At 34.4% G+C, this 27,191-nt stretch overlaps 1 protein-coding gene across 3 annotated transcripts in view; it reads right to left on the reverse strand.

Moving 5' to 3' along the window:
- LOC130613808 (nibrin-like) overlaps positions 1-27,191 on the reverse strand; it is a 101,719-nt gene that overhangs the window by 64,094 nt on the left and 10,434 nt on the right. For 2 of the 3 annotated variants that reach the window (XM_057435151.1, XM_057435150.1), the window contains 3 exons: positions 15,244-15,280; positions 14,847-14,900; positions 10,520-10,593 (listed from right to left, as the gene is read on the reverse strand). In XM_057435151.1, coding sequence (XP_057291134.1) covers positions 10,520-10,593; positions 14,847-14,900; positions 15,244-15,280 — 165 coding nt within the window. Of the gene's footprint in view, positions 1-10,519; positions 10,594-14,846; positions 14,901-15,243; positions 15,281-15,400; positions 15,640-27,191 lie in introns of those variants that run through there. The other variant, XM_057435152.1, reaches the window with a different exon arrangement.

A 27,191-nucleotide genomic window follows, 5' to 3' on the forward strand; every position in this document is an offset into this window, starting at 1 on the left:
AAAAAAATATTTTCTAACCTATAGAAATGGATGCAATGAAATATGCTGCTAAATCAGCATTAGAAAAAATTGTTGGATCAGACAAAATAAATATTGTATGGTCCGCAATCAAACCCTTTCTAATAGATAAAAAAAATCACAAAAAAGTTATCAAAAATTTAAAGTAAGTTTTTACACTTAAAACCTAAATTAATTGAAAGCGGAACGGGTGATGCTGTAAAAACCTACCGTTTTGATGTAATCGGTATGTAAGGATGTGTAAAAGAGGTTTACGTAAATTTATAAAGGAGCAACATACAGTCGCCCTCATTGTGATAATAGAATTGGAAAAATTAGACCTAATGACGGGTGAGTACATATATAAAAATCATTATCTTCATACACCCAAGATAAAATAATTACATGCTGATGGATTTGATGGGATTTGATGGGATTTTCGAGGAATTGATACGTGATATTCTCAAGAGGTTGGAAAAACTAGGTGAATCCCCGAACAATGGATCCGGCTGGATAAGGTCTAGAATTATAGGCATGAATGTAGAAATTGATGTATTTAAACCACTAAGAGGATTAACATATATTGAACTACCACAAAAGCTAAAGGCAACAAAAGCCATAATAAATGTTAAAAATAATGACAATAAATGTTTTAAATACGCAATACTATCAGCATTACAACAACAACCAAACAAAGTATCAAAACTACCTTGACGATCTCAGCTTCAACGATATAGATTTCCCAGTGGCCATCAAAGACATAGCTAAATTTGAAGACCAAAAGAACCTAAAAGTTAACGTGTTCGGTTACGAAAGATCAATATACCCCATAAGACTCACAAATCAAGAAAAAGCAATCGACCTCCTATTAATATCCAATGAGAAAACCAATCATTATTGTTGGGTAAAGAACTTTGAAAGGTTGGTATCATCACAAATAAATAATCACAGTCATGCAAAATTTATATGCAAGCGTTGTATGAATCCTTTTCAAGTGGAAACCAAATATAAAAAACACATTCAGTCATGTTCAACAAATAAGATGGTGACGGTCGATATGCCGAAGCCTTATTCAAAGCTAAAGTTCAACAACTTCAACAGGTTGATGAGAGTACCCTATGTGATATATGCTGACTTTGAATCCATCACACAAAAAATTGAATCGAATCAAGAGGTGGGTAAGGACGATTCATACACAACAAAGTATCAACTTCACAAACTATCTGGATTTTGCATTCACGTCAAAGGCCTAACAAAATACGAACCAATACTCTATCGTGGAGAAGATCCTGCAATGGTAATCGTCAAAACTTTAGAAAAATTAACAAAAAATCTATACAAAGACCACCTGAAACCCATAAAGCCGATTGAAATGACAAAAGATGATTGGGAAAGATATTGAAACGAAGGATGCCACATTTGCAAGAAACCAATAGAATACAGAAGAGTTCCATTTAAGGGTCAACCGATTCATTCATCATGTGCAACCAACGAAGACGGTGTAATATGTAAAGATGCAGACACCTCAAAAATAGATTGGAAGGAATACTACACCACAAAAGATTGTCACATATGTAACAAGCTGGTAAACAACCCGAGAGTAAAGGACCACGACCATATCACAGGAAAGCTTAGAGGTCCCGCACATAACAGCTGTAACCTAAATTACAAAATATCATCATTCATACCAGTATACTTGAATAACCTACAAGGATATGACTCTCACTTATTCATGAACCAACTAGGAGAAATAGAAGAAGACATAAACTGCATTCCAATGAATGAGAAAAAGTACATATCCATCTCAAAAAAGATACCTGTCGACAATAAAAAATACATAGAATTAAGATTTATAGATAGTTTCAAGTTCATGGCATCATCCCTGGACAAACTATCCAGCAATCTCATGGAACATAAAATAACCGCAAGACATTATAAAAATAGGCAGCTTGATCTGATAACGAGAAAGGGTGCTTATCTGTATGATTACAAGGATAGTTTTAATAGATTTAATGAGAGATCATTACCACCCATCAAAAACTTTTGTAGTAAATTATATGGAAAACACATAACCGAGGAAGATTATCAGTATGCAATGAATGTATGGAAGGAGTTCAACATCACGAACATGAGTGAATATCATGATTTATACCTAAAATCCGAGGTTCTACTACTAGTTGATGTATTCAAAAACTTCCGAGATATATGTATGAAAAACTATGAATTAGATCCATCAGGGTACTACACAGCACCTGGCTTATCATGGGACGCTCTGCTTAAATCGACAGATATAGAACTAGAACTATTATCCAATGTCGATATGTTACTATTCTTCGAAAAACTAATAAGACGAGGTGTATCAATGATATCAAAAAGATACTCAAAAGCCAACAACAAATACATGAAAGAAGACTATAACCAGGAAGAACCATCAAAATACCTGATGTATCTAGATGCAAATAACCTATATGGAAGTGCTATGTCTGAATCACTGCCAATTGGTAGATTCAAATGCATGAACAAAACATAAACTACGAAAGTGAAAAAGAAGGATACATGCTTGAGGTAGATCTAGAATATCCAAAAGAACATGACCTTCACAACGATTACACATTCGCCCCTGAAAGAATGACAGTAAACAAGATAGAAAAACTAATCCTCAACCTACACTCAAAAACAAAATACGTGCTCCACTACAAGAGTTTAAAACAATACATCGATCTAGGCTTAAACTGACAAAAATACATCAAGGAATACGATTCAAACAATCACCGTGGAAGATATCATATATCGATAAAAACACCCAGCTAAGGACAAAAGCTAATAACGAGTTCGAAAAAGACAAACTCATGAATAACTCAGTATTCGGTAAAACAATTAAAAACATCAGAAACCGGGTAAACATAATCCTATTGAACAACCACAAAAAAACAGTGAAACTCTGCTTAAAACCAAACTACATCAAGAGGACAATATTCAGCGAGAACCTAGTTGCTATCCACCTACTCCAAATAAATTTAACTTTCAACAAACCTGTCTAGGTTGGAGCGTGTATCCTGGACATATCCAAATCAATCATGTATGACTTTCATTATAACGTGATAAAGAATAAATACAATGACAAAGCAAAGTTGCTATTCACCGACACCGATTCCCTTTGTTATGAAATCCAAACAGATGATGTGTATCATGATTTATTGGAAGATAGAAGCCTTTTCAATTTTTCCAATTACGACAAAGATCATCCAAACTACGACGACAGAAACAAAAAGGTGTTGGAAAAGTTTAGGGATGAGTGTGGTGGAATGGTTATGAGGAGGTTTGTTGGACTAAAGGCAAAATTATATGCGTTTGAGGTTGGTGGAATTGAGGGTAAAAGGGCAAAGGGGATAACGAGGGCTGTGAGGGAGCTATTAACATGTGATGCGTATGAGGAATGTCTGTTTAAGGAGGGGAAAACAGGCAGGAGAAGAATGTTATAAGGAGTTATAAACATGAGATATATACAGAAACAGTAAACAAGATTGCCCTATCCTGTAATGATGATAAACGAATCATAAAAGATGACAAACATGTTCATTGGACAAATAATACATAGACTTCTCACCTTCATTACTAAGAGTAAACACAGTTCTTGTACCATCATGAACATATGCTTTATTTTTCGTGATGTCTTCTGTTTTAGTTTAGTAACAATATCATTATTTTCCAAAACAATATAGCCATCATGCCTTAAACATATTGCCAAACCATTCTTCTGTGATACAATTTTCGAAAAGTTACGGTCAGAAAACAAAAAAGAACATTCCCCCTTGAATTTATCCTTGATATATTTTTGTAGCAGTTTCTCATAATCAAGAGGAACATCATGTCGAAACACAACAGTTAACGTGAAACCAGTTGTGGTCAAATCATACAGCAATGACACGAGACGAACTTCATTACATGATTCATTCATGCTTATTGGTGTTATTCCATCACTACCCAAGGTTGGTTTTGGAATATTAAAATGAATGAAGTGTTTCTTTATATCATTATCCTACCCCTTCAAAATATGGTTAGATAAATCACCAATAGGTTCAAATTTTATTATTTTATATTATTAATTTCTCTAGTAATCGCAACATACTCGTCCTTTATCTTCTTAAACTCATCATTACCAATCTTTCCGTCATCTAAACCCCGTGATATAAGAGTCTCGTTTATTACCATCGATGAGTTCAGTTTATCGACCATGGTCGAATACTTGTTTATTTTTTTCCCACATCTTTTGATGAAATTTGATGTTGGTAGGATTGAGAGACCAATAATGGTGCCTAGTAATCAAAATGCGATAGATCCTGGTAAACCAATGACTGTTAGTGCCGATGTTAATGCTCCTGCACCCGACACAGTACTCACACATTCAGCCGCAGTTATATAATTACACACTATGGATGACCTCCTGCAATGTTTTTTATACTTATTTTTAAGCTTCTCCTTTGTTGACCTCAATTCACTCCAGTATCCGTTTACGATACCGGCATTGTGGTTGGCTTGTATTTTTTTAGGTGGAGCGGATGGAATTTTCGGATAAATTTCTTTAACTCCCATTTTTATTTGCCAGGTAAAAGTAAAATGGATATGAAGGATTTGGGTGACGTGGATAATGTTGATCGTGATGAAGATACTGATGATGCGACTGAGCAGGAAACTTCTTTTACTGATGATCCTGGTACTAAAATAATTGATAATAGTGAGAGTGCGCCTGCTTTGTCACTAGGGACAAGAGTGGATAGAACTAAGGTGGATGAAGTTTATAAAATAATTGAGGATAAGGTGGGTTCCTTGGTTGATGTCAAACATTATAATCTCTTCAAGGTAGAAAGGAAAAAGCTATTTTATAAGGCTGAGGGTGAGGGTCCTGTAGAGTTGACAAATAGAGATGGAATGTTGAAGTCTTCAAAAAGGTTGTTGCGTGTCCTGGGTAAAAGACGGTTAGAAATTCTTGGATTTTCTGTCGATGCTATCAATATGCGAATTAGGTCAAGGCAAAACTTATGCGAAGACATAGAGATGGAGGAGAAAGTGAATAAGTTACCGGATGATAATGAGATAAATGAATCGGGGAATAGTTAGGTGGTTGGTGTTGCAGATAAGGTTATTGAAGGTGTTGGAGAGGTTGGTAATATTGAAATGGATGGACAGACACCTGAACTTAAAACGTATCTGTGGGAGATTATGGGTCTCGATAAGTCTTTACAGAATATTAGGGGTGCATTGAAGAATGTTACAGCGAAATATGTTATGGATATGGAATATGAGAAACAGAAGGATTTGATTGATAGTGGTGAGTTGAGTGATGAATATACGGAGTTGAGAAAAAGGGTTGAAGATAGGATTGAGAGGCTTAAGGGTGAACTAAATATACATGAAGAAGAAATATCAATTTTACAGGGTAGGCTGTCCGGTGAGGTTGTAAAGATGAATGAATCCATCGCTTAATCAGTTAATGAATACTGATGTTTCACTGAAGGAAAGGATAGGGAATTTGTTTAAGGAGCAAGGGATAACCATTACCTCTATACTTGCGGCTATCGGTATGACAATTAATACTATTGTGATGGTTGTGGAGGGTGTTAGTGGTGGCATTGGTGATAATACAGGTGGTAAATCTAAGGGTGGTGCAGGTAAATGGATTAAGAAACAGTTTGGGGCTTTATCTAGGTTGTTGGGTAAACTTGGTGAAAAAGCGTTGGATGCACTTCCTGGTCTTATCGGTTCTGTTGTTGCGTGGGTGTTTAATGCTGCCAAAGAGGTTGTGAAGTTCGTTTCTGATCATTTATGGATGACTTTTGCAGGTGTGGGAGGAATAGTTATATTATATCTCACAAGAAAATGAATATTTATAAACACAAACCGGCTGTAAGTTATCTGATTGGGAAAGGAAGGGATTATAGAATTGGTGGTTATCTGTTAAGGGTGAGAGGTTTACATAAACACCGGATTTATGTGACATCGAAGGATTTTATTGATACTAAGTTTCCTAATGTGTTTACACACTACGTTTCTGAAATTACACGTGCAAATCATCAAGGTCTTATTGAGAATAATGAGGATTTGAGATTATGAAATAGTGATAAATATTATGGTTTTGGTCTGCTCAACTTGGATTTGCTATTTATTGTGCCTCAACATGTTTAGGTGTTTCCGAACATTTGAAGAAAGGTAGTGGAATGTTAAAGGCTGTTTATAGGTTTCATATTTATTATCATGTCAGGAGGATATTACATATTCTTCAGGTGAAGTTGCCAGGTGAAAGTGGTTTCTCACAATACTATAATAATTGGTCAGGGGAGGGTTATAATAGTGATGAGTATGGTGCAGATAGGAATGCGAAATATGGTCCTGAGAGTCGGTTATGATTTGGAATAAAAATAATCATGGTGATTGGTTGGAAAATTATATGTATTCAAGGTGGATTATTGATAAAAGTAGGGGTTTGACAAGAAAAGCTTTACCATTGATTTCTGAAAGTGTAAGGGAATATTGTTATTTGTTGATTGTTAGTCAGGTTGGTGCAAGGAGGAGTATTTTTAATCCGGATGCAAGACGGAGCTATCTTCAAAAACCTGAGGTTATTATTATGAGAGCTGTTGATATTGGTGGTGATATTGAGAGATTGAGAGTTTATTGAAATATGCCAGGAGTAAAGTTGACTTTCCTGTGCCTTATGGAGCGAATATGTTACCATCAAATATGTTGGTCAGGCTTGGTGATGTTGATTAATTATAATTATAGTAGTAAGCTTGCGGGGCTTACTATGAGGATTGGGGAGACTAATGTTGAGGTTAATAGTCCTCATGTTCCAAATTATAGTAATAGTGTTACACCATCCACTTCATGTTACCAATGCAAGTATATCATCGAATGTTGGTGAAGAGCATGAGGAGAAGACGGCATTGGTTTTATTTGTCGGTGGAGTAATTGGATTATTTTTGGTTCTACCTAAATGGCGATTTAGGTAGAACCAAGCTATGATGATTGGTTCGGCTGTGAATAATGCTGCTGCGTTTAGTGGAGGTGGTGTGATTGCCAGAATGTTGGGTGGTAGTGATAAGGAGAGAATTAGACATGATAAAGCGTTGGAGAGACTTAGAGATGCAAGAGATAGATTTAATAAGGAGAAGTCTGAGAGGATCGATATGATTAATAGAACTTTGAGAGGGGAGAGAGAGGTTAGGAATGATTTTAGTGAGTACGATAGTGCTATGAGAGAGTATTATTTTATTACTAAGACTAAGTTACCGGAATTTAAGGACCCTATGTTGATTGATTATTATGTCCCTAGTGAAGAACAGAAGATTGGGGAGATTGTGTTTGTTGTTGGTGGAATTGCATTTTTAGGATATTATTTGTGGGATGATAGGTAAATGTATGTTAGGATTACAGATATTAGTAAGGTTTGTAAGTTGAATCAGAATATTTTTAGTGATGTTATTGAGGTTGGTCTGGTTAGTGACAGTTTTATTTTTTCATGTTATATTGTTCTTGTGGATGAGAGGGTTTCCTCTGGTGGTAAAGAGAAAATATTGAAGGCAGGATTTTATACGTTTAGTGAGTTTATGGAATTTGTCGGAGGTATTAATTTTGATAAGCAAAGTGGTAAGGTTAGTATTGATAATGTTGTTATACCGAAATATTTGATGGAAATGATTGTGGCGTTGGATACGTTTGATGGTCTTAGGTCATTGTCATTTGGATCAGAAGAGTTGAATAGGATTTATATACATAGCATGCAGGCAAGAAAGTTATTAGATATGGAAGTGTTGTTAATGTAGAACCTAAGAATATTTTGTATAAGAGATTGTCATGGACAAATATTTATTCCCTGGATGTTAGTATTGTGGATGGGTATGGAAATAAAATTAGTATGGACTATCCTATTGAAGTGGTTTTACATTTTAGAAAAAAAAATCTTTGGTAATAGAAAATGTATGGGAATAAATTACTACCTTCTAGAAGTTATAGAAGACAGCGTGGAATTAATGGTTTGAAACAGCATATATCGAATACCAATAATCCGAGTACGATTAAACAAAATCAAATACTAACGGTTAGGTTTCCCGACCTATCCAATAACGATGTTGTTGTTCCAGGTACATCTATATTATCGTTCAATATTAAACTTACGAGCAAGGATAATGATGCAACCGTTGTTAATAATTTGGGCAGAGTGATTATAAAGAAACTTGTTATTAAGATAGAATCAAATGAGCTTGTGTCTATTGATGATTTTGATAAGTTGGTGTGTTGGCAGGATTTGTGGATGAAAAGTGGACACAGGAAGGATAGAGTTCATCAGGGTATTTGTAGTGAAAATCTTCGTAATTTGAGGGTTGGTGCAAAAGATGCTGTGAAGACGAATTCTAATGAGAATCGAATTAGTAAGGTGCTTGAGGGTACGTTCTGTATTCCATTGGATTTTGAGTTGCTTGAGAGTACTATGCCATTTCATCAATCTGGATTATCAGAAAGATTAACTTTCGAATTGACGTTTAATGATTATGAAAATGTTATTGTGAGTGTGGATAAGAAAGCTTCATATGAAATTAATGATATAACTTTAGACTATGATGTTGTTAATCACGAGGCTTTGGCAAATGAGGTTAGGATAAATTATGCTGATACTGCCATATTGTCAATAGGATTATGATGGATAGGATGGTAATTGTTAATAAGTCTGATGAAGTTTGGAATTTCGGTTTTAATACACCGGCTAGATCATTGAAAGGTATATTAATGTTGTTTGAGAATGAAGATAATTATGGTAGGGATAGTGAGAAATTTTACAATCCTAAGATTAATGAGATAAGTGTGATAGTGGCGGGTCAACCAAATCAATTGTTTAGTTCAGGTTTTAGGTGTCGTGATCTGTGGGATGAGGCGAAAAAACATTTTGCTAGTGGTCGATTGTTGGAGTACGGAAATGTGCAGAAGGAAATGTTGGTGGGAGAAATGGATATGGATGATTATTATGGGGATAAGTTTGGGTTGTGGATAGATTTTAGAACTTCTGAAGATATTAAACTTCATGGAAATGGTATAAGTGTGAAAAATAATTTGGCAGACATTACTCTACGAATAAGGAAGACTGTTGAGGCTAATGGTAATCTAAATGCACGTATATTTTTGTTTATTGATGCACAGATTAATATTAAGGGTGGAACATTTGCAAATGTTTTGTATTAAAATGTTTGTAAAGGAGTCTTGTACAGCGCTATTTATAGGACCAACTGGTTGTGGAAAGACTAAACTTGTTTTAGATTTATTAGAGGAGGAGTTTAGGGGTCATTTTGAATATATTGTGGTTTTGTGTTCGACTTTGAGGTGGAATAAGACTTATTTGGAAAGGAAGTGGTTGTGGACTGATGATTGTGTATTTTTAATGGAACCCGGTGATAAATTATTTAAGTTTATTGACTTTTTTAGTAGAGAATTGGCTGGTAGTGACGTTCTGTTTATTGTGGACGATGTTATTGCTTATGAAAGATTGGATAAGAGGAGACAACCGTTGCTTGATTTGAGTATTAGTGGTAGGCATAAATTCCATTCTTTGTGGTTATTGACTCAAGTTTATTCAGCGGTACCGAAGAATATTAGGAGGCAACAGAAGATGCTTTTTTATTTTAATTCGCATCAATGTTCTGATGTTAAAATTATTGATAAAGAGACAAGCGTAATTGAAGATTAGGGGAGTATTATCAAGAGGCTGAAAAAATAAGCACTCATGTTTATATATTAGGTTGGAGTATCCTGCTTGTTTTTTAATCAAATGTTAAGGGGTAAGAGGATGGAGGTTTCACCATCCATATAGAAAGCCACCGATTGTCTGTCTATCCATACGACAAGTTCTGATCCTAATATATCAGATGTAAATCTTCTTGTGTCTAGGGTATCAATCTCAACTGTAAGCGAAATATCTGGTATTCGTGATAATGCAAGAGCTCCTGTTGGTGGATGAGAAGATGGGTATAATTAATATAGTTCACAAAAAAAAACCCTTCCGTTCTTTTTATCTGCTAGTCTTAATCTTGGAAGTACTTCTTTATGGATAATGGCCCACGCGTCGATGCGGGCGTGTGGGTAAGCGAGATGTGTGGAATTTTTGTGTGGAAAATGACTGTACCAGAATTTGTGTGCTTGGATCAGCCCTTTATACCTACTTTTATAACAAAGAAACTGCATCAAAGGAACAATAAAAGTTAATTATCCATGACTTTTGTATTAGAAATTTTTTAAATTAAACCTTTGTGAAACAACGCAAAAGACAAAATAAAAATAAAATTTTATGATAGCGTAGCGAAAAGAGCAAAGAGTTTCAGTTGTACGCAACCATTTCGTGTGTCCGTAACACAACTTTTTTCTTACGCACAAACAGACAGACGGAATACAGCTAATACAAAAGAGATATCCGTGTCAAGTAAATTCCTTAGAAAAAAGGATACTCCACTGTAGTAAATTACAATAAAATAAAACTTACAGTGATTTTGCCAATACAAATAAAAGCATGTTTGCGACTTATACTTGCATCACCAGCCAAAATAATATCACAGTCTAAGTGAAAAATTTATGTTGTATACAGTACAAATCTACATGAAAACATGTCACAAATAAATTCATCAATATATATTTTCGGGGTTGCCACTCTTTTTATAAAGTCAAATTTGAGGAGATTTTAGGATTTTGGATAAAATTTTTTAGGGTTTTTGAGAAGATGACAGCGTTTTCCCAGTATCTTGTGTACAGAGGTACCCATTGTGGTCCCTGGTTTGTCCTCTCCACGTGAGAATTTGTCACAAGGAAGTTGGTTTGTGCCTTTTCAAAAATTAGTGTCACAGACACCCTTGACCTTAATACACATAGCTTCAGAATTGGTGGGGCATCAGCAGCAGCGTCCTGTGGTATACCAGATTCCACAATTAAGATTATAGGAAGATGGTCCAATGATTGTTAACGGTGATATATACATCTCTCAGACAAGGTACTTAAGCATTGGTGTTCTAACATGGCCAACCTAAATGACGAGCCTAAGTTGTGGGATATAAGTTTCGTATAGTTTTTCTTAACATTTTGTAGTTGAGTTGCTTTCTTTGTGTAAATATCGTCGTGGATTCTATAGAAACTCACCTAGATACTTTGATTTTCCTGCGTTATGCCTGTGCTAATTTGGGACAATTTAGGGATGTCGGGCTTCTAAGTCAGCCGAAAATTTGGACAGATACATGTGTGTTGCCTGTTTATTATATTATTACTTGATATTATTACTGTATGCTATTATTAATTTATAATATTATTATTTATAATGAAGAATAGGAAGAGAATAATGAGATATGAGGATGTAATGCCATGGGAGACACTCATGATGGAGTGCAGCCAAGATGTACATGTCATTGTGAGTGTCTCATACCATTCAAGTGCATTATGACGAAGAGAATAATGAGATATGCCGTGGGAGACACTTGCAATGGAGTGCAGCCAAGATGTACATGTCATTATGAGTTTCTCGTACCATTTAAGTGCATACGCCGGGGTTTATTACTGTCTTTGTATCTGCACATGTATTTGTCCTGCGTGCTATTGTTTAATCTTATTGCCTGGCATACCGATCCATGCCCCAAATATACAATTATGTTCCAAATTCGAAGGATCTTGTATAAATTTACTTCATAATACAATGTTCTCTACTATTATGATGTGTTATTACTGAGGAACACGAACAATTAAAATAGAAAATTTTTTTTGGTTTCTTTAAACCATAAGGTTAATAATTATCATTTAGAAATGTGAACTTTTTTAAATTGTTGTGTGGAACTTCTCAGTTGCAAAACATGTTGAAGATTTTTGAAGTGGCAAGTATGCATGCTCCAATGCATCCAACATTTCATCCAACATCATAAATGCTCGATGTTGCATGTATTTGATTTAGGTGGAAAAAAGTTTAAAAAAATTGTTTTGGATGATGCTGGATCGGTCAAATTTCGTATCTAACATTTGAGTCAAATTTCATTCAACATTTCTTCATTTTCTCAGTGTTTTGCGTAACAAAATTTTCCAATACTATTTTGAATGCTTCTGTTAGTCTAGTCCCTCTAAATCTTCCTTAGGCCAAAAATCTTGCTGAGAATAAACTTGCAATCCCTCACATCCATCTGGAGGTTGCTTGATACCCTTGTCTGTCTTTGGTCATAAGTTCTTAGATGATATTTGTGAAATATAGCCTTCTTTTTTTTTGTTTAACCCAGTTTCTTGTTTTTCCCAAAGTTGCTTTTCACCATCAGAATTTAACAACTCGTTTAAATGATGATAGCTTCAAGGTCCTCCATTGTAATTGGCAAATGAATGAACACATTATGTTAGATTAAGGGTGTTGGATGAAGCAGGCCATTCCTTGAGACGAGTGCGATCGCACACGCACTCGCCCGCACACTGGTAAAAAAAATTACGAGTGCTTTTTATTGCACTCGTAAATTTTTTCTTTTTCTAAAATGCTATAGAATGATGAAAAGGGCTATTAAACCTAAAGTAAAAATTCTGTTTTTTTATGTATTTTTTTAGCATAAAAATAAACAACATAATATTTATCACGGGTTGTCTGTAACAGCGATGTTTGGAACAATCTTTTCTAATGTTTATAGAATTTTGTTATCTATTTATATCTCAGCAATCACGGTGTGCATGATAAAATGAATAGAGGGAATAAAGAGGAGATAGTTGCGTGTGTCTAATTAATTGTATTTTATATTTATTTTTAATATTCTCAGTGGCCACCTGTTACTTAAAGGTAGCGAACAAAAAAAAGAAAATTATCATCTATACTATTTATCTATTTATTTTAACATTTATCAATATTTTCAACAGGAATTAATAATTAAGTTGTGGGCACTAGGTTGTGAAATACATGTCAATTAAACCTAAAAATGATACCTGCTATATTGCTCTATTACCAGAAGCAAATCATTTCAATGTGCTCGATGTGATTGCAAAGATATAAATAGATTAGAATTACATTCAACACAAAAGAAAAATGATCTCCAGCATTGTGTTTCAGAGAGAGCTCATAACATTAGCAAGCAATAGAAAGTTAAAGCAATTTCACAACATTTTTTTGAACAGCAGAAAAAAAGATGTGCAATAATTGAAATGTATTTTTATATTTTCACCACCAGGTGGCTGAAGAAAATACCTTCTTGGTGGCCCACAAATATAATTGTTCGAACACAAGAAGAGTATGACGTGAATATTTATCTTTATGCCCTTCAAAAATAAATATTAAAAAAAAATTGTTTTATTCATACACAATGAGAGTGTACAACTCAAAATTTTCCTTTTATATTTCTTTTAATCATTTATTTCTTGCAAGACTTCATTTCTATACAGTTTAAATAACATATAACGTTGTGGTAAACAAAAAAAAGTTAAGTGTGAATCAAACTTGCAGATATTCACATCGCACTTGTAAATTTTGCTTACGAGTGCGATTTTTCACACACCATAGCACTCGTAATTTTTTTAACGGGTGCTTTTTGTAGCTCTGGCATAGTTTTATTCAAGAAATGGCCTGATGAAGCCACTCAAATAAACGACCTATGGTGATGTTTTTGCTTTTTACATTTTGGTTTTGACTGTTTGAAGTTTTTGCTTTCTATAATAGCGTTTTGATGTTGACTATGTTTTCGCTTTCTACAATGCAATTTCGACGGTTTTTAAATGATCTATGGCTATTTTTTTGCTTTTTCCTTTTCCTTTTTGATAATTAAGATCTGCTTTAATGGTGTAAAACAAACTTTCTTTCATCATGTCGAATCATTATCATCTGAAAATAATCTTTTTTTATTAACAAAGATGATTATTTACGTAAATCACATGTGCACATCATAATTTTTACGTAACATTATAGGCTTCTAAAAAAGCTGTTCTTGTCTCATAAATTGCTACAAAAACTTTGTTTACAATGTGTAAACCGCCCTTGTACAAAAATAATTATGTAATGAGTTCATTTTTATTATCTCGCAAGACTGCGAGATAATAAAAATAATAAAGCTAAAATCGATTTTTTCTTTAATTTTCAAGAATTATATCAGGTAATACTTTAATTGTTATTATCTGCTTCCTATGCTCACATTGACATATGCTAAGAAAAGATTAAAAATCGAATAAAGCATTCAGGTTTTTCAAAAGTAGTTTTGAAACTTGTAAAATCAACTTTGTGAATTTTAAGGGTTGTAAAATAATATAAATAGAAACAAGTCTTTAAAACTTTTCTAGCAACTGCAATGTTTTGTAGTTTTACAACGTGAATTTTAAGGGCTGAAAAGTTGTTTAATTTGTTCTTCTTTAAGAGTTAGAAGTTTAAAGTGTAAACAACATGACACAGATAACAAACATTCTTTCCACTTTGAATAATTTATTATTTGTTTCTTGATCTATTTTACTAACTGCTCATGTTTTTATTTGTTTGATAAAAATGCACAAAGTTAAAAGGATCATGAAGGTCATGATAGTAATGTCATTAAGATCGCAATGTTCACAAGGATGCTCAAAATTTATATCATTGTGACAGCATCATGGATCGTGGGCATGATACGCATGATACACAGTCCACGATGTTAGGTGTCCTTTTTGTTAGTGCAGTATGATTCAATAAAATAAAGGTTAAAACTTTTAATATTTGACCTATCTGTATTCTCCTTATTTACATTTTAACATAATTTTAACTGCATACAGTGCCAGCTGCAGAAGTTATAAAAATTTATACTCAATTTGTATAAATTTGTATAAAAAGACCAAAGAAAAAAGAATAATCCTACCTTTCCTACCAATCAAATACTTGCATCCTTCAATCAAGTAGTACTGGTATTGATCTTAAAACAATACAATAGTGCTGTAAAGATGATTTGGTTATGTTCCTATCAGAACGATCTCTTAATAGTAATGTATGAAAATCAATATCACTATTTAAATAACAACAAAAATAAAATTCAACAAAACCCAAACAGAAACAGTCACACTTCTAATTTCTTTTAAGTTGAGATTAAAACAGATGGACATAACACAATAAACTTATCTACTCTTAGTAGAACTAATAAAATTATTGTATTGATGATACAAAAAAAGTGATAGATGGTGACAAGCTTAAAATACCACTTAAGTATGTTGTAACATTCACAATGAGTGTAAAAGTTGAAGCAGTACAAAATATCATACCGTTTTCATTATCAGGGTATTTCTTTAGCAGCCACATCTATAAAAATAGTTAAACATGCATCAACATTTTTTAAAATTTTTTACAAGAAACAACAAGAGTTTGGCAATCCATTTCGACTGAAATTGATTAACCACGATTAAAAATGTAAAATCGCACATGACTTGTGAAGAACCATCTTTAATTGCCAATTTGCAGTGTCACTCTTTTATCATTACATTTACAAAACACCCATTACCCAAGTTCAGAATAGTGACTTTATCTTTAAACCTGGGAAATAAAAGTATCATTTTTTAAAAGCTGAATAAATCTCCTATGGAAAAGTTTATCACCTCCTTCTCACATACACCTTCACCACCACATGTCACTCCTATGGGAAATACTTTTATAAAAAAACAAATTTTGCCACCAAAAATATTGGCGAAATATATTGGCGAAATATATTGCTGCGAATCGTTTCCCAAAAAGTGATTTTCAAGTTTTTCGCTAATCAAGGACAAGGAAAATAATTTTGCAAAAAATATTTAAGTATTTCACAGAATATATTTTAGAATTTCACAGAAAATATTTTCGCTATTTAACCAGATTCCTGTTGGGCCTTTAAGGGGCTCCTCAAATCTGGGGGGCTGATTTGACCCTCCCTGTTTAATTTCTACAATTGTTGTCTGTTGGACTTGAAACTTAGCACATGTGTTATCCAGGTATTAATAAACAATTTAGTGAAAAACAATTTGAGGATGTCAGCATTTTTGGTGATGACGTCATCAAATTCGGTAACATATAGCAAAAAAGCACTAACTTTGAATTTTGTTAACGATTTTGAATGCGATAAATTTAGTAACAATAATAATAGAAACACAAAATAAGGTAACAATATAAACTAAGAAGTCACATGAAGTTTTTAAAAACATGTAAAAACAATTTTTAGTTAAAAAATTTTTTTCAGACTTTTACTGAACATAAAAAAGTATTGCTATCGCATCACTTCAGCATAATTCAAAAAAAAATTTTTTGGAAAATAAAGCTAAATAAAAGTTAGGAAAAGTCACAAAATTTGAAGGAGTAACTATAAACACATAAAAAGTTATTGAAAAAAGTTTAAGAGGGGGGAGGGGGGGCTGCCTCCGCAGCACGAATAGGGTTAAGGCAAATATCAAAACTTTGTGAGGGTTAATTGAAACTTTAAATTTTATTTATTTTTTTTGCAGATCAAATTTTCCTACTTAACATAAAATTTCGGCAGGTTCAAAACTTAATATTTTAAAAAATATATATTGCGCTGAAATGGTTGAATGTAACTTGTAATGGAAGTTTTATTACGTCTCATAACGTCCTTATGTTTACATGAAGAACCCCATGTATCTTTTGTTAACACAAGCTTAATTGCTTTCTATTATTATCGTATGTGAAACAAAACAACAAAATATTCTCACATGCAACCTATTGTCTAAAAGTGCTAACAATCACAAAAGCTATTGAAAAGTTGTTGAATGTTTTCCAAACATACCAGTGTACATCGTCAAGCAAGAAGATGGGAAAGGAAATATTAGAACATTGCACAGAAATCTTCTTATGAAACATAACCTATTTCCCAAAGAAGAACAATTCATGAGAAAAAAGACAGTCAAGAAACTAATCAGAAAGATAGCGAAGAAAGAAATTATTTCTAGTGATACTTCAGACTCAGATGACGATCTACCAGATTCCTGTAAAAGGTATGTCATGCAGATGTTACTAAAAAAAGATAGAAAACATACCCGACGTCAAAATACCCGACATCAAATAGCAGGGGAGGAAGAAAGTGGAGAGCATAAGTAAAGAAGAATTAGACAGCACAGTGGAGAGTGATAAATCAGATAATCATGCTTCTGACAAGACAACTATGGAAGATGATGACAGAAGGAATGTCACATAAGATGCTGGACACGGAAGACAAACCAGAAGTGAAGAGACGTCCAAAAAGGAATAGCAGACCCCAAAAATTACTAACATATGACTCTGATGGAAACGCTTACTATAAGCTCAAAACCTTTCAGAATGTCCAAGGGGGAAGGTACTATATAGTTAAGGGAGGGATGAAACAGATGCAGTTTTGCATGTAATTACATGCATTGGGTATACCAAAATGCTGTGTTTCGACTGGGAAGTATACACTCAGTCACTGTAGAAACAAAAGCGCTTCATATCTGCTATTGTGCTGGTGAAGGAAATATGCTAATTACTGATTCTCTTCTTTTATGTTCTGCCTTCTATGGACATCTTATGGACAAGGAGAACTTTTCCATGGTTTGGAACAAATTGGTTTGACAAAGTCAAGGCAGTTAGTAAGCTCTTTGAGTGAACCTAACTTAGTAGAAAAATGTCAATCACCAATGCCACCGTCCATGGTTTTAAACCAATTGGTCTGACAAAGTCGAGGTGGTTAGTAAGCTCTTTGAGTGAACCTAACTTAGCAGACAAATGTTAGTCGCCAGTGTCACTCTTGTGGAGGGATCTCAAACTGGAATCAGGACACCTAACCTCGTAGACCGCGCAACGTGTTTGTTGCACACAATTCGCAATGCCGTTGCAATAGTAAAATCTTTTAGCATCGTGAAAGTCGCGATCCATCATGTCATGAGAGAGTAACGCCATTAAATACTATATAAAATTGTTTGTTTCATAAATCAAAAATATTTTTGTCGTCATAAGCTTTCTTCTTGTTAAGACAACTCCAACTTAATTAGTTGTTCCATGGGCCCAAACGATTTTCACGAAAACAAAAAAATAATATCAACCAAAAAAGTTTTAAAGAAAAAAAAATGAAAACAAACAAACATATTTTTATTCCATCTCGTGAAAAAAAATTATTATTGTCGTAACACCCTCCTTTGTTATGATTATTATATATGTTTAAAATTACGCTTGCTAAAATCTAATACTGCAGTCCACTTTTAGATTAAATAAAACAAGGTAGAATACGCTTGTCATAACACCGCCCTCTGTTATGAATTTTAAATAAATACTATCAACTAAACTATATTCCGTAAAAGATTTTGCACTTAAATTTAGATTTTCTTTTAAGACTGCGCAAAAAACATTAAAAGAACACTAAACTTTTTTATCAAAAGAGCTTTTGTTTTTTTATTATTTTAAGTGGGAGAATAATAACTTGCTGTATAAATTCTGAAATAGCATAAGTATAACTTGCTGTATAACTTTCAAAACAACGCTAGTACATTCTATATAACTTTTAAAACAGCACAAGAATAATTCTTGCTGTATAGCTTTCAAATAACACAAGAAAAATTCTTGCTGCATAACTTTTAAAAATAAGTTTTAAAGCAAGTATTTTTATCTTTTCATCGGTGCTAGTTACATGTTTTTAATGAGACATGATATGCGCTCACAATGTTAGATGTCCTGATTCCAGTACTGTACAAGCTCCTAAGAAGTTATACCATATGTGTTACAACGTAAAATTACATATAGTTTAAATGACTGTTGGAAAGAAAATATTAAAATTGAACTATATTCAAATCACTATATCAAACATATTGAAGGTGTTATCAACGTAAATTGATATGGTTGGTAGTTGTTGATCCTGAAATTGGTAGATTCTATGGGGTGCAGGCACTATGGGGTGCAGGTATTTATGCGTGATTGTGATTGTTGTTATCAACATAAATTGATAAGGTTGGTGGTTATTGATACTGCAATTGGTGAAGATTCTATGAGGTGCAATTGGGTATCAGAGCAGAATTAATTTGTTTGTTTACGTTATAGTGATATCTTCAGAAAGTTGAGGAGAGTGTAGGAAAATATATTTTGTACATATGAATTGTATATATATATATAGTTTATATTATATACCTCAGTGTTCCCTGCCCTGCAAACATGGCATTTGTTTTGCAGTGACTCAGCTATGTTTGTTTTGGTATTCTGCTGTCTTTAGTATTCTGTTCCTCTCCTTTAAACTGTAGGATGGAAAGTCCAGGTATGGTCAGTGAGTGTACTAGTTCTATCAGTATACAAGAAACCTGTAAGAAGTGACGAGCTGATATATAAGTGTTCTTGTCTTGGCCAATACCTAACAGCACATGGTTAAATATCACCTTCATTGAGTTAATAAAGTTAGTTAGTCAAGCTAATAGTGTTATAAACAGATAATTTACTTTTGTTTAGGAGTGTTGTTCTGGTTCTTGTATTTGTCACAACATCGTCTGCCTTGTACATCTCTTATTTTTCCACAATGAGGAATACAATGTAAACATTCTGGACACCAGTACAACACTTACGCTGATCTCTTGTCTCGATTACAGGTACAACACTTTAAAGGTCTATGTACGGAAGGCGGTACAGATCCAACATTACTTTCTCCATCAATATGTAGTTGTTGAAAGAGATTTGAGGCATTATATAAACTCATTAATTTTAACAAACACCAGGTCAAAATATCTGGCTTGGTTTCGCTTCTTAAAGAAATTTTGTGCAGCTGTACTCCTGTGTCTACCTTCAATTGTTTGTAACATATTTGGCAAAACATGTCAAATTTAGCACTATTAAAGTTTATCTTTTCGGGGTTCAGTATAAAAGTATAGTACATGTGGCTTTGACACAAAGATAACTAACACAGGTTGTTTGTACAAGTTTTATCTGGCCTTAGAAGATGTCATCCAACTAAGACTCGATGTGAATCTGTCTTATTTTGGTCGCATTTCCAGACTATTAAGAATGTCAAAGCATTTTTGCCATTCCACGTCCACTTTTGATCAAGAAACTTACCTCACACCCGCTGAAATATCGTTTTCCATGTGGTTCAACTGCTTTTATAAATACTTAGGAGCTCTAAATCGGATCCATTTAGGTTAGGGTGCAAGTTCACTTAGCAAAAATTAAAGGCTATCTTTTTCCTTACAGAAGCGCCAAACCAGGACCCTGACTCATGTTCAGTAACAGACAGTTTGTTAGCTGAAAGTCTGTTTTGTCAGTAAGGAGAATATGCTGGTTCAATAATGTAACATTAATACGCATAGTTTTCGCGTTGTAAACACTTCGGTTGCGGTTTCCTGTGGGATACCCAATTAAAATTATTGGATTGAGAGTAGCGATTGCTACAGAAGGTACATTGGCCTGTGCAACAATGTTTTAACTGAATGGCCTACTTGTATAGCGGATCTTAATGGACTGACAAGGATCTGAGATATAAAGTCTGTACTTCAGTCTTATTTTAACTTGTATACTATACATTATCACACTTATGTTATCACAATCCTCTCACATTCGAATTCTGGAGTTTGGAAAAGTTGTTAATGATACTTTAAATGTTTGCACAACCTTCTTATACATATTTGAATAGGAAAGTCGTTTACATGTGTCCATTATTCTGTGATAATTCATAGGCTTAATTTAAATCAAATCTTGCATTGCACAGTAACAAAATAAACACCTATTCTTTCGAACATAATACTAATAATATTGAGGGAAATTTTCTCTTTATTTGATTGTTTATACTTCTAACTTTTACATATATAAAATTTTCATTGTATCATATATTTTGCCTTCATAGCTATATTTTTATATTCATATACTAGTCCGTGGAAAAATCCACTGAGGCCGGATAAAAATCAAAAAGAAGCCTTATTTGAATTTTGATGACGTCGGCAACCAATCCACAAAAGAAAAAATTAGAACCTTGTTTTCACGTTGCCTCTATTGTGGAGAGCTTAATTGCTGATCAAGAAAATGTATAACGGTTAATGAGATATAAGGTTTTAAAAATTTTGCTAACGTCAGCAAAGACCCGCCTAAACACACAAAAAATTTTTTCTGAAATTTATATACCTGTTGCTTTCATCGTACAAATTTTGAAACGCTTATCAAGAAAACGTATAGGATCATGTACTTTTGACAAACGGTTACAGAGATATGTGTTTAAAGGATTTTTGATGACGTCCAGGGGCGAATCTAGGATTTTTTGTGACTGGTGTAAAAAAGCTTCGAAGAGGATTCACTGCCCGCCAAGGTGGTAATTATACAACTGGGGGTTTGGAGGGCGTTGTAAGCCCCCTGGAAGCCAACGCCCTTATACGCCCTTAAACGGCTAAAATAGTTAAAATCATCACTCAGACTCACCTTTGCTAAGTAGGTGTAAGGTGGTTTTTTTAGTTTTTTAGCTGACAAAGGTTATATTTTGGAATGTTTTTTGTACATCTTGAGTAATTTAAATGTTTTTTTTTAAATTTTGGTGTCATGCCTTATTAATTTTAGGGAATTTATATACAGGGACATTTAAACAACAGATAATAAGATACAAGATTTATTTCTTTTTTTATCAAGACTGTTACACTTTAAACATTGTCTTTTTGGATATTTTATTTTCAGCATATCGATTACGTTATCTAAATTTATTTTCATCTCGTTGTGGATATTTAGCAACGCCAAGCCATTAAATCGATCCTGAAGAAAAGTTTCAAAATTATAATTAAATGCACTTAATGTGGTGTTTCACAATCAAAGCAGATAACTCAATAAATTAAGATACACGACAAGATTAAAAATTTCACATTCTCCTCAATACGCAACATTATATTGTAGAAAACTACCTGGGTCATCGTGTTTCTTGAATATATCTTTACTTGTCGTAGCGTTGATATAGATCTCTCACAAGAACATGTTGTTACTGGCACTAAGGCAAGAATATGTAAAATTTTGAAGATATTTGGGTACAACATAAAAATATGTGCAGCTAATGCATTATTAATTATTTCTAAGAAATAAAGCTGAATGTTTACTTATAATGTATAGAACTTCTTTTAAGTTCCTCATAAGTTTTATGAGGGTTAAAATTCAGCTAGTATGAAGTCCTCACACAGCACTGCAGCTGATTTGTTTTGGTTAGTTCCTACTGCTTGACCTCTAAGAACTGCTGACCACTAGGTTTGCAGTTTTACCTATATATAGGCGATGCTTTTTTCATCCCATTCCTCTTCAGTTCTTCTTCTCAATATTCTACAATACATGTCAAACTGATGTTTTAAAGCTGTGCAAGAGTATTCAAGGAAATCTTTACAATCCTTTCCTTAACTACCATGAAATTTATACAGTTCTGGAGGTTTGTTCTAATTGTGTTAGTAACACCCACTATCTCTCCCCCAAGGACTCCTGCGGAAGGTGATTTTATAGTTTCACCACAGGAAATAGCAGTAGCTCTAGAAAGAGAGAAGCGAACTTCCCGACAAGCTGGACTACGATGTCCATCACAAGATTGCAGGGAAAAGATATTAACACATACCTTTGGACCACCTTCACGTCACTGTTCTGGCAGAACACAACTGAACGATGAACAGCAGCTGAGCACAACTTACGAAAGGCAGAAGTCCCAGTCCAGAGGTACCATTTCTTCTTCTTCGCGCTGTACAACATCCTACTCCGCCACCACCATCACAACAACAGCATCTTCAACAGGAGGACGAAATAAACCGCCATCCACCGCCCGATATTGTGTCACTCCGTCGCAAGCTAGCTGCCTTGGAGGCAGAGGAAAGAGCTGTTTAGGGAAGTATTGCTGACGAAGAACACCGCCTACGCTGTCAGATAGCAGAACGCCAAGCTTCCCTGCAGAATCTACGAGCAGCATTTTCTGCCATTCACGTTCCCAACAAATCCGCATTCCTCCTTCTGCATCTATTTTGCCAAACCATTTCGAATCAAACATGTTGTCTGGCCCAGACGTTATGTTCACTTTGATTGGAAGCGCTGGAACCCATAATCCTAGACCTCAACAACAACAACGCGGGTTGGCAGCCATTTTTAGAGAACAGGAGCAGCGAAGCTCTGAGCTGTTTCATCAACCATCCTGAACCTCTGACAAAGGCCAAGGTAAGCCACTCTGTATTGTCGATTTCGTGTCTCATCTGCAGCCAGTGGAAGAGGAAAAAATCATTACATCAGACTCTGGCCATCAAAATAAGCTTGTTTTGTCTGTTGGTGAAAAGAAGAAAAAAAATGAATCTATTTCGGTTGAACAATATTTTATTGCCAATTTACGTATTTTCTATGAATTTCTAACTTGTAATAGGCTGCCTACGTCTGCTGATGTTAGGGACTACCTTTCATATAGTATAAAAATCGTGGAGTCTGTATTGAAGTATGACGATTAATATTGGGTTCTTCAGTACACTTATGGCTACCCATGGAGTTTTGACAACAGCCACCTTCATGAAGTGATGCTTATGCTGAGTTGGGCTGTCCCTGCTTCTGCGCCAAAATCTTATGGGCCCTCTTCTTCTTGCATACAAAAACAGTGAACTTGAATCTAAATTCATTGAAATTATACAGGCTAAAGATAAAAACATGATTGTAGGATGCATTTATAGACACCCCTCAATGTCTGTTGATGAGTTCAACAACCAATTTTTAATGCCCCTTCTTGAGAAAGCGTCTTCTAAAAATAAGCCAATCTTTCTCCTTGGTGATTATAATATTGACCTTCTAATGTCCGAATTGGTTAAAGAAGTTTCTGATTATATTAATATTACCTCCCAGTTTAATTTAATGCCTCATATAATTTACTGAATCTACCAGCACAATTATAGATAATATTTATTTTAACTCTGCCAAGTGGGATACTTTGTCTGGTAATATTATTAATTCAATATCTGATCATTTCCCCCAGTTCTTGGTGTTAAAAAATTTGTCTGCTGTCAATCCGGCTCATGTATCTCATGATATTTAGGCTCGTGAATGGAAAAAATTCAGTCATGATGCCTTTCGCACTGAACTACAATATACGGTTTGGGATGCTATACTTCAACCAAGCCCAGATGATCCCAATGTATCGTTTGATAATTTTTACAACAATTTCAACAATCTTTTGGATAAATACATTCCATTAAAAATGACATGTAATAAAAAAAGTAGGAAGAAATCCAATCCTTGGATTACTAATGGTATTCTTACCTCTATTACTAAAAGAGACCTTCTTCATAAACGTTTTTAAGAGAAAAAGATCCATTTTTTAAGTCTCTCTTGTTTTCAAAAAGTACCACAATAAAATTGTAATTCTGTGTAGATTGAGCAAGAGTAATTTTTTCAATAAATATTTTAGTGATAACCAAAAAAATATTGGCAACAATTGGAAAGATGGTAAAAATATAATTTCTGTTCGTTCTTCTGCATCTGCTTCTCCAACCTGTATGAACATTGATAACTTACTTGTCACTGATCCAGTGACAACTGCTAGCTCTTTTAATAATTATTTTTCATAATTGCTGACAATATAAGAATGGACATCTCATTCACATCAAAACATTTCTCTTCCTTCTTAAAAGATTCTGTTCCTAATTCAATGTTTCTTTCACCAACTGATGATATTGAAATTCTCCACTGTATTTCTTCCTTGGACCTTGGCAAATCTTCTGGGCCATTTAGCATTCCTGCCCAAATTTTTTCTACTGTTAAAACTGAATTATCTGTTTCACTCTCTAAAATTTGTCTTTTACTTCAGGCATTTTTCCTTCTAATTAAAAAACTGCCAGGGTTATCCCTATTCGTAAAAAGGATCCAAATTGGAACTTACAAATTATCGACCTATATCCTTACTTTCAAACATTGATAAGATATTTGAAAAACTTATAAATAAATGGGTGTATGGGTTTCTTGAAGCTAACAATGTCCTGTATAAGCAACAATTTGGTTTCAGAAAAAAATTACTCAACCTTTATTTAGGTCCTACTTAATAGGACGTCAACAATTTGTATCTTTAAATGGAGCTAGATCAGCAAATAATCTTACCAGACATGGTGTCCCTCAAGGCTCTCTTTTAGAACAACTTTTATTTTTAATTTATATAAACGACTTGAATTGTGCAATTAACTATTCTATGGTACACCACTTTGCTGATGATACAAACCTCCTGCATTGCAGTGACTCTTTGAAACAACTGGCCAAACAAATGAATTTAGACCTCAAGCTTCTCTGCCATTGGCTGAATGCTAATAAGATTTCTCTTAATGCTAGCAAGACAGAGTACATTATATTTAAACATGCACATAAACCTCTTAATTATAACTTTAGGCTTCTCATCAATGCCAAAAGGCTTATGCCTAGTGATTCTATTAAAAATCTTGGTGTTCTATTGGATTCTGATTTAAGCTGGAAGGCTCGATCAATAACACTGTTGCCAAGCTCAAGAGGGCCAATGGAGCTTTAGTTAAAAATGTTCTTATTCTAGTCTACTATGCCATTTTTCATTAAATTCAATGATATTGTCCAGTGTCAGAACATTCTGTTTTTGCATAAGCTCTTTCATGATAAAATGCCTGCTACTATTTAGAATACTTTTGCGGTTGACTTCAACCATGCCCAGAGCACTCGTGCAGAAAAGACTGGCTTGATCAATCTTCCTACTGTCAATACCGTTTGTTTTGGTAAAAATTCTATTGATTTAACACCATTAAATCCTGGAATAAGATATAGACATTAATGACTAAAAAATTTGTTTCCATAGATTACTTTGGTCTTAAAAGTGATCTAAAGAAGTATTTTATTGCCTCTTATTAATTTGTAACAAATTTTCCCTTTGTTCTCACACGGTTCATTTATCTGGTGATTATATATGTTCATGCCGTTTTGTGTGTCCTGTGCCGTCTATTGTACTCGTCCAAGGGTGGCCTTATCCTCGTCTTAGCTTCTGCTATTAGGTAAGGTCTCCCTTCAAAAATAGTTTGTTTGTTTTTTCTCTTCATATTACCAATTTATTTAATTATTTGAACTGACAGCTATTTTTGATTAATAAAATTATCTTATCTTATCTTCCAGAGGAGGAATTTCTTCAGCGGGCAAGGGGGGTGTTCCTTTTGGTTCCCATACTACTGAGGGGCAGGAAATTTGCCGTACCAACAATCGACTTGCACTAAACAGGATTGTCGTTTTGCCCATGTTTGTAATAGGAAGAACGGATCCCATGCTTGTGGCAAGCTACATGCTGGTCATGCATATGGGGTCCCAGGAGACAATTGACTATCTCAATTTTTTTCTCCACTTAACAATAATCTCTGGACTACTGAGCTGGCTGATGACCCACACAACGAAATTCTTTTATCTGGTGTTATCAATGGTTTCCAACTCCTTCCAAAGGATGCAGAACTCAAACCAGCTGAAATGCACAATTATTTTTCTACGGTTAACTCACTTGCTTTTGACAAAGTGGAAACAATTCTTAAGGAGGAAATTTCTGCAGGTAACTATAAAATTTGGCCATCTAAGCCTGTCATTATTAGTGCGCTTGGCGCAGTTCCAAAGGCAGACTCTGAGGACCTCCGCCTTATTCACGATTGTTCCATGCCTCCAGGTCTTGGTGTTAATTCTTACATTGACATTGAGAAGCAAAAATTCCAAACACTTAATGATGCTGCTCGTTTGTTGCGTCCTGGCTACTATATGGCTAAGGTTGACTTACGACATGCGTACAGATCTGTCCCAGTACACCCTGCTAATTGGTCGGCATTAGATCTAAAATGGCGCTTTAGAGGTCACAAGCATTTTACTTATTTGGTTGACACTATACTCCCTTTTGGGGGAAAAAGTGCATCAGGTATCTTCCATCGCCTCACTCAAGCAGTCCGTTGGATGATGGCTAGGAGGGGTTTTCCCCTTGTAGTTGTCTATCTGGATGACTTTCTAGTCATCGGCCGGTCAAAAGCTGAATGTAAGTTGGCATTTGGCACATGTTCTCTTTTGCTCTTTTTAGGTTTTGAACTTAGTCCTCCTAAGGTAGTTCCTCCATGTCAATGTCTGATTTTTCTAGGCATTTGTCTGAATACAGTGAAACTCACGTTATCCTTGCCTCCTAAGAAGTTAGATGATTTGTACGAAATTATTTCCTTTTTTTTACATTGCAAATGGGCCTCCAAAAGGCAGCTGCACCAGTTGGCCGGTCGCTTAAACTGGGCTTGCAAAGTTGTCTATG

The sequence above is a fragment of the Hydractinia symbiolongicarpus genome, chromosome 11, assembly GCF_029227915.1.
Source record: "Hydractinia symbiolongicarpus strain clone_291-10 chromosome 11, HSymV2.1, whole genome shotgun sequence".
Lineage (NCBI taxonomy): Eukaryota > Metazoa > Cnidaria > Hydrozoa > Anthoathecata > Hydractiniidae > Hydractinia > Hydractinia symbiolongicarpus.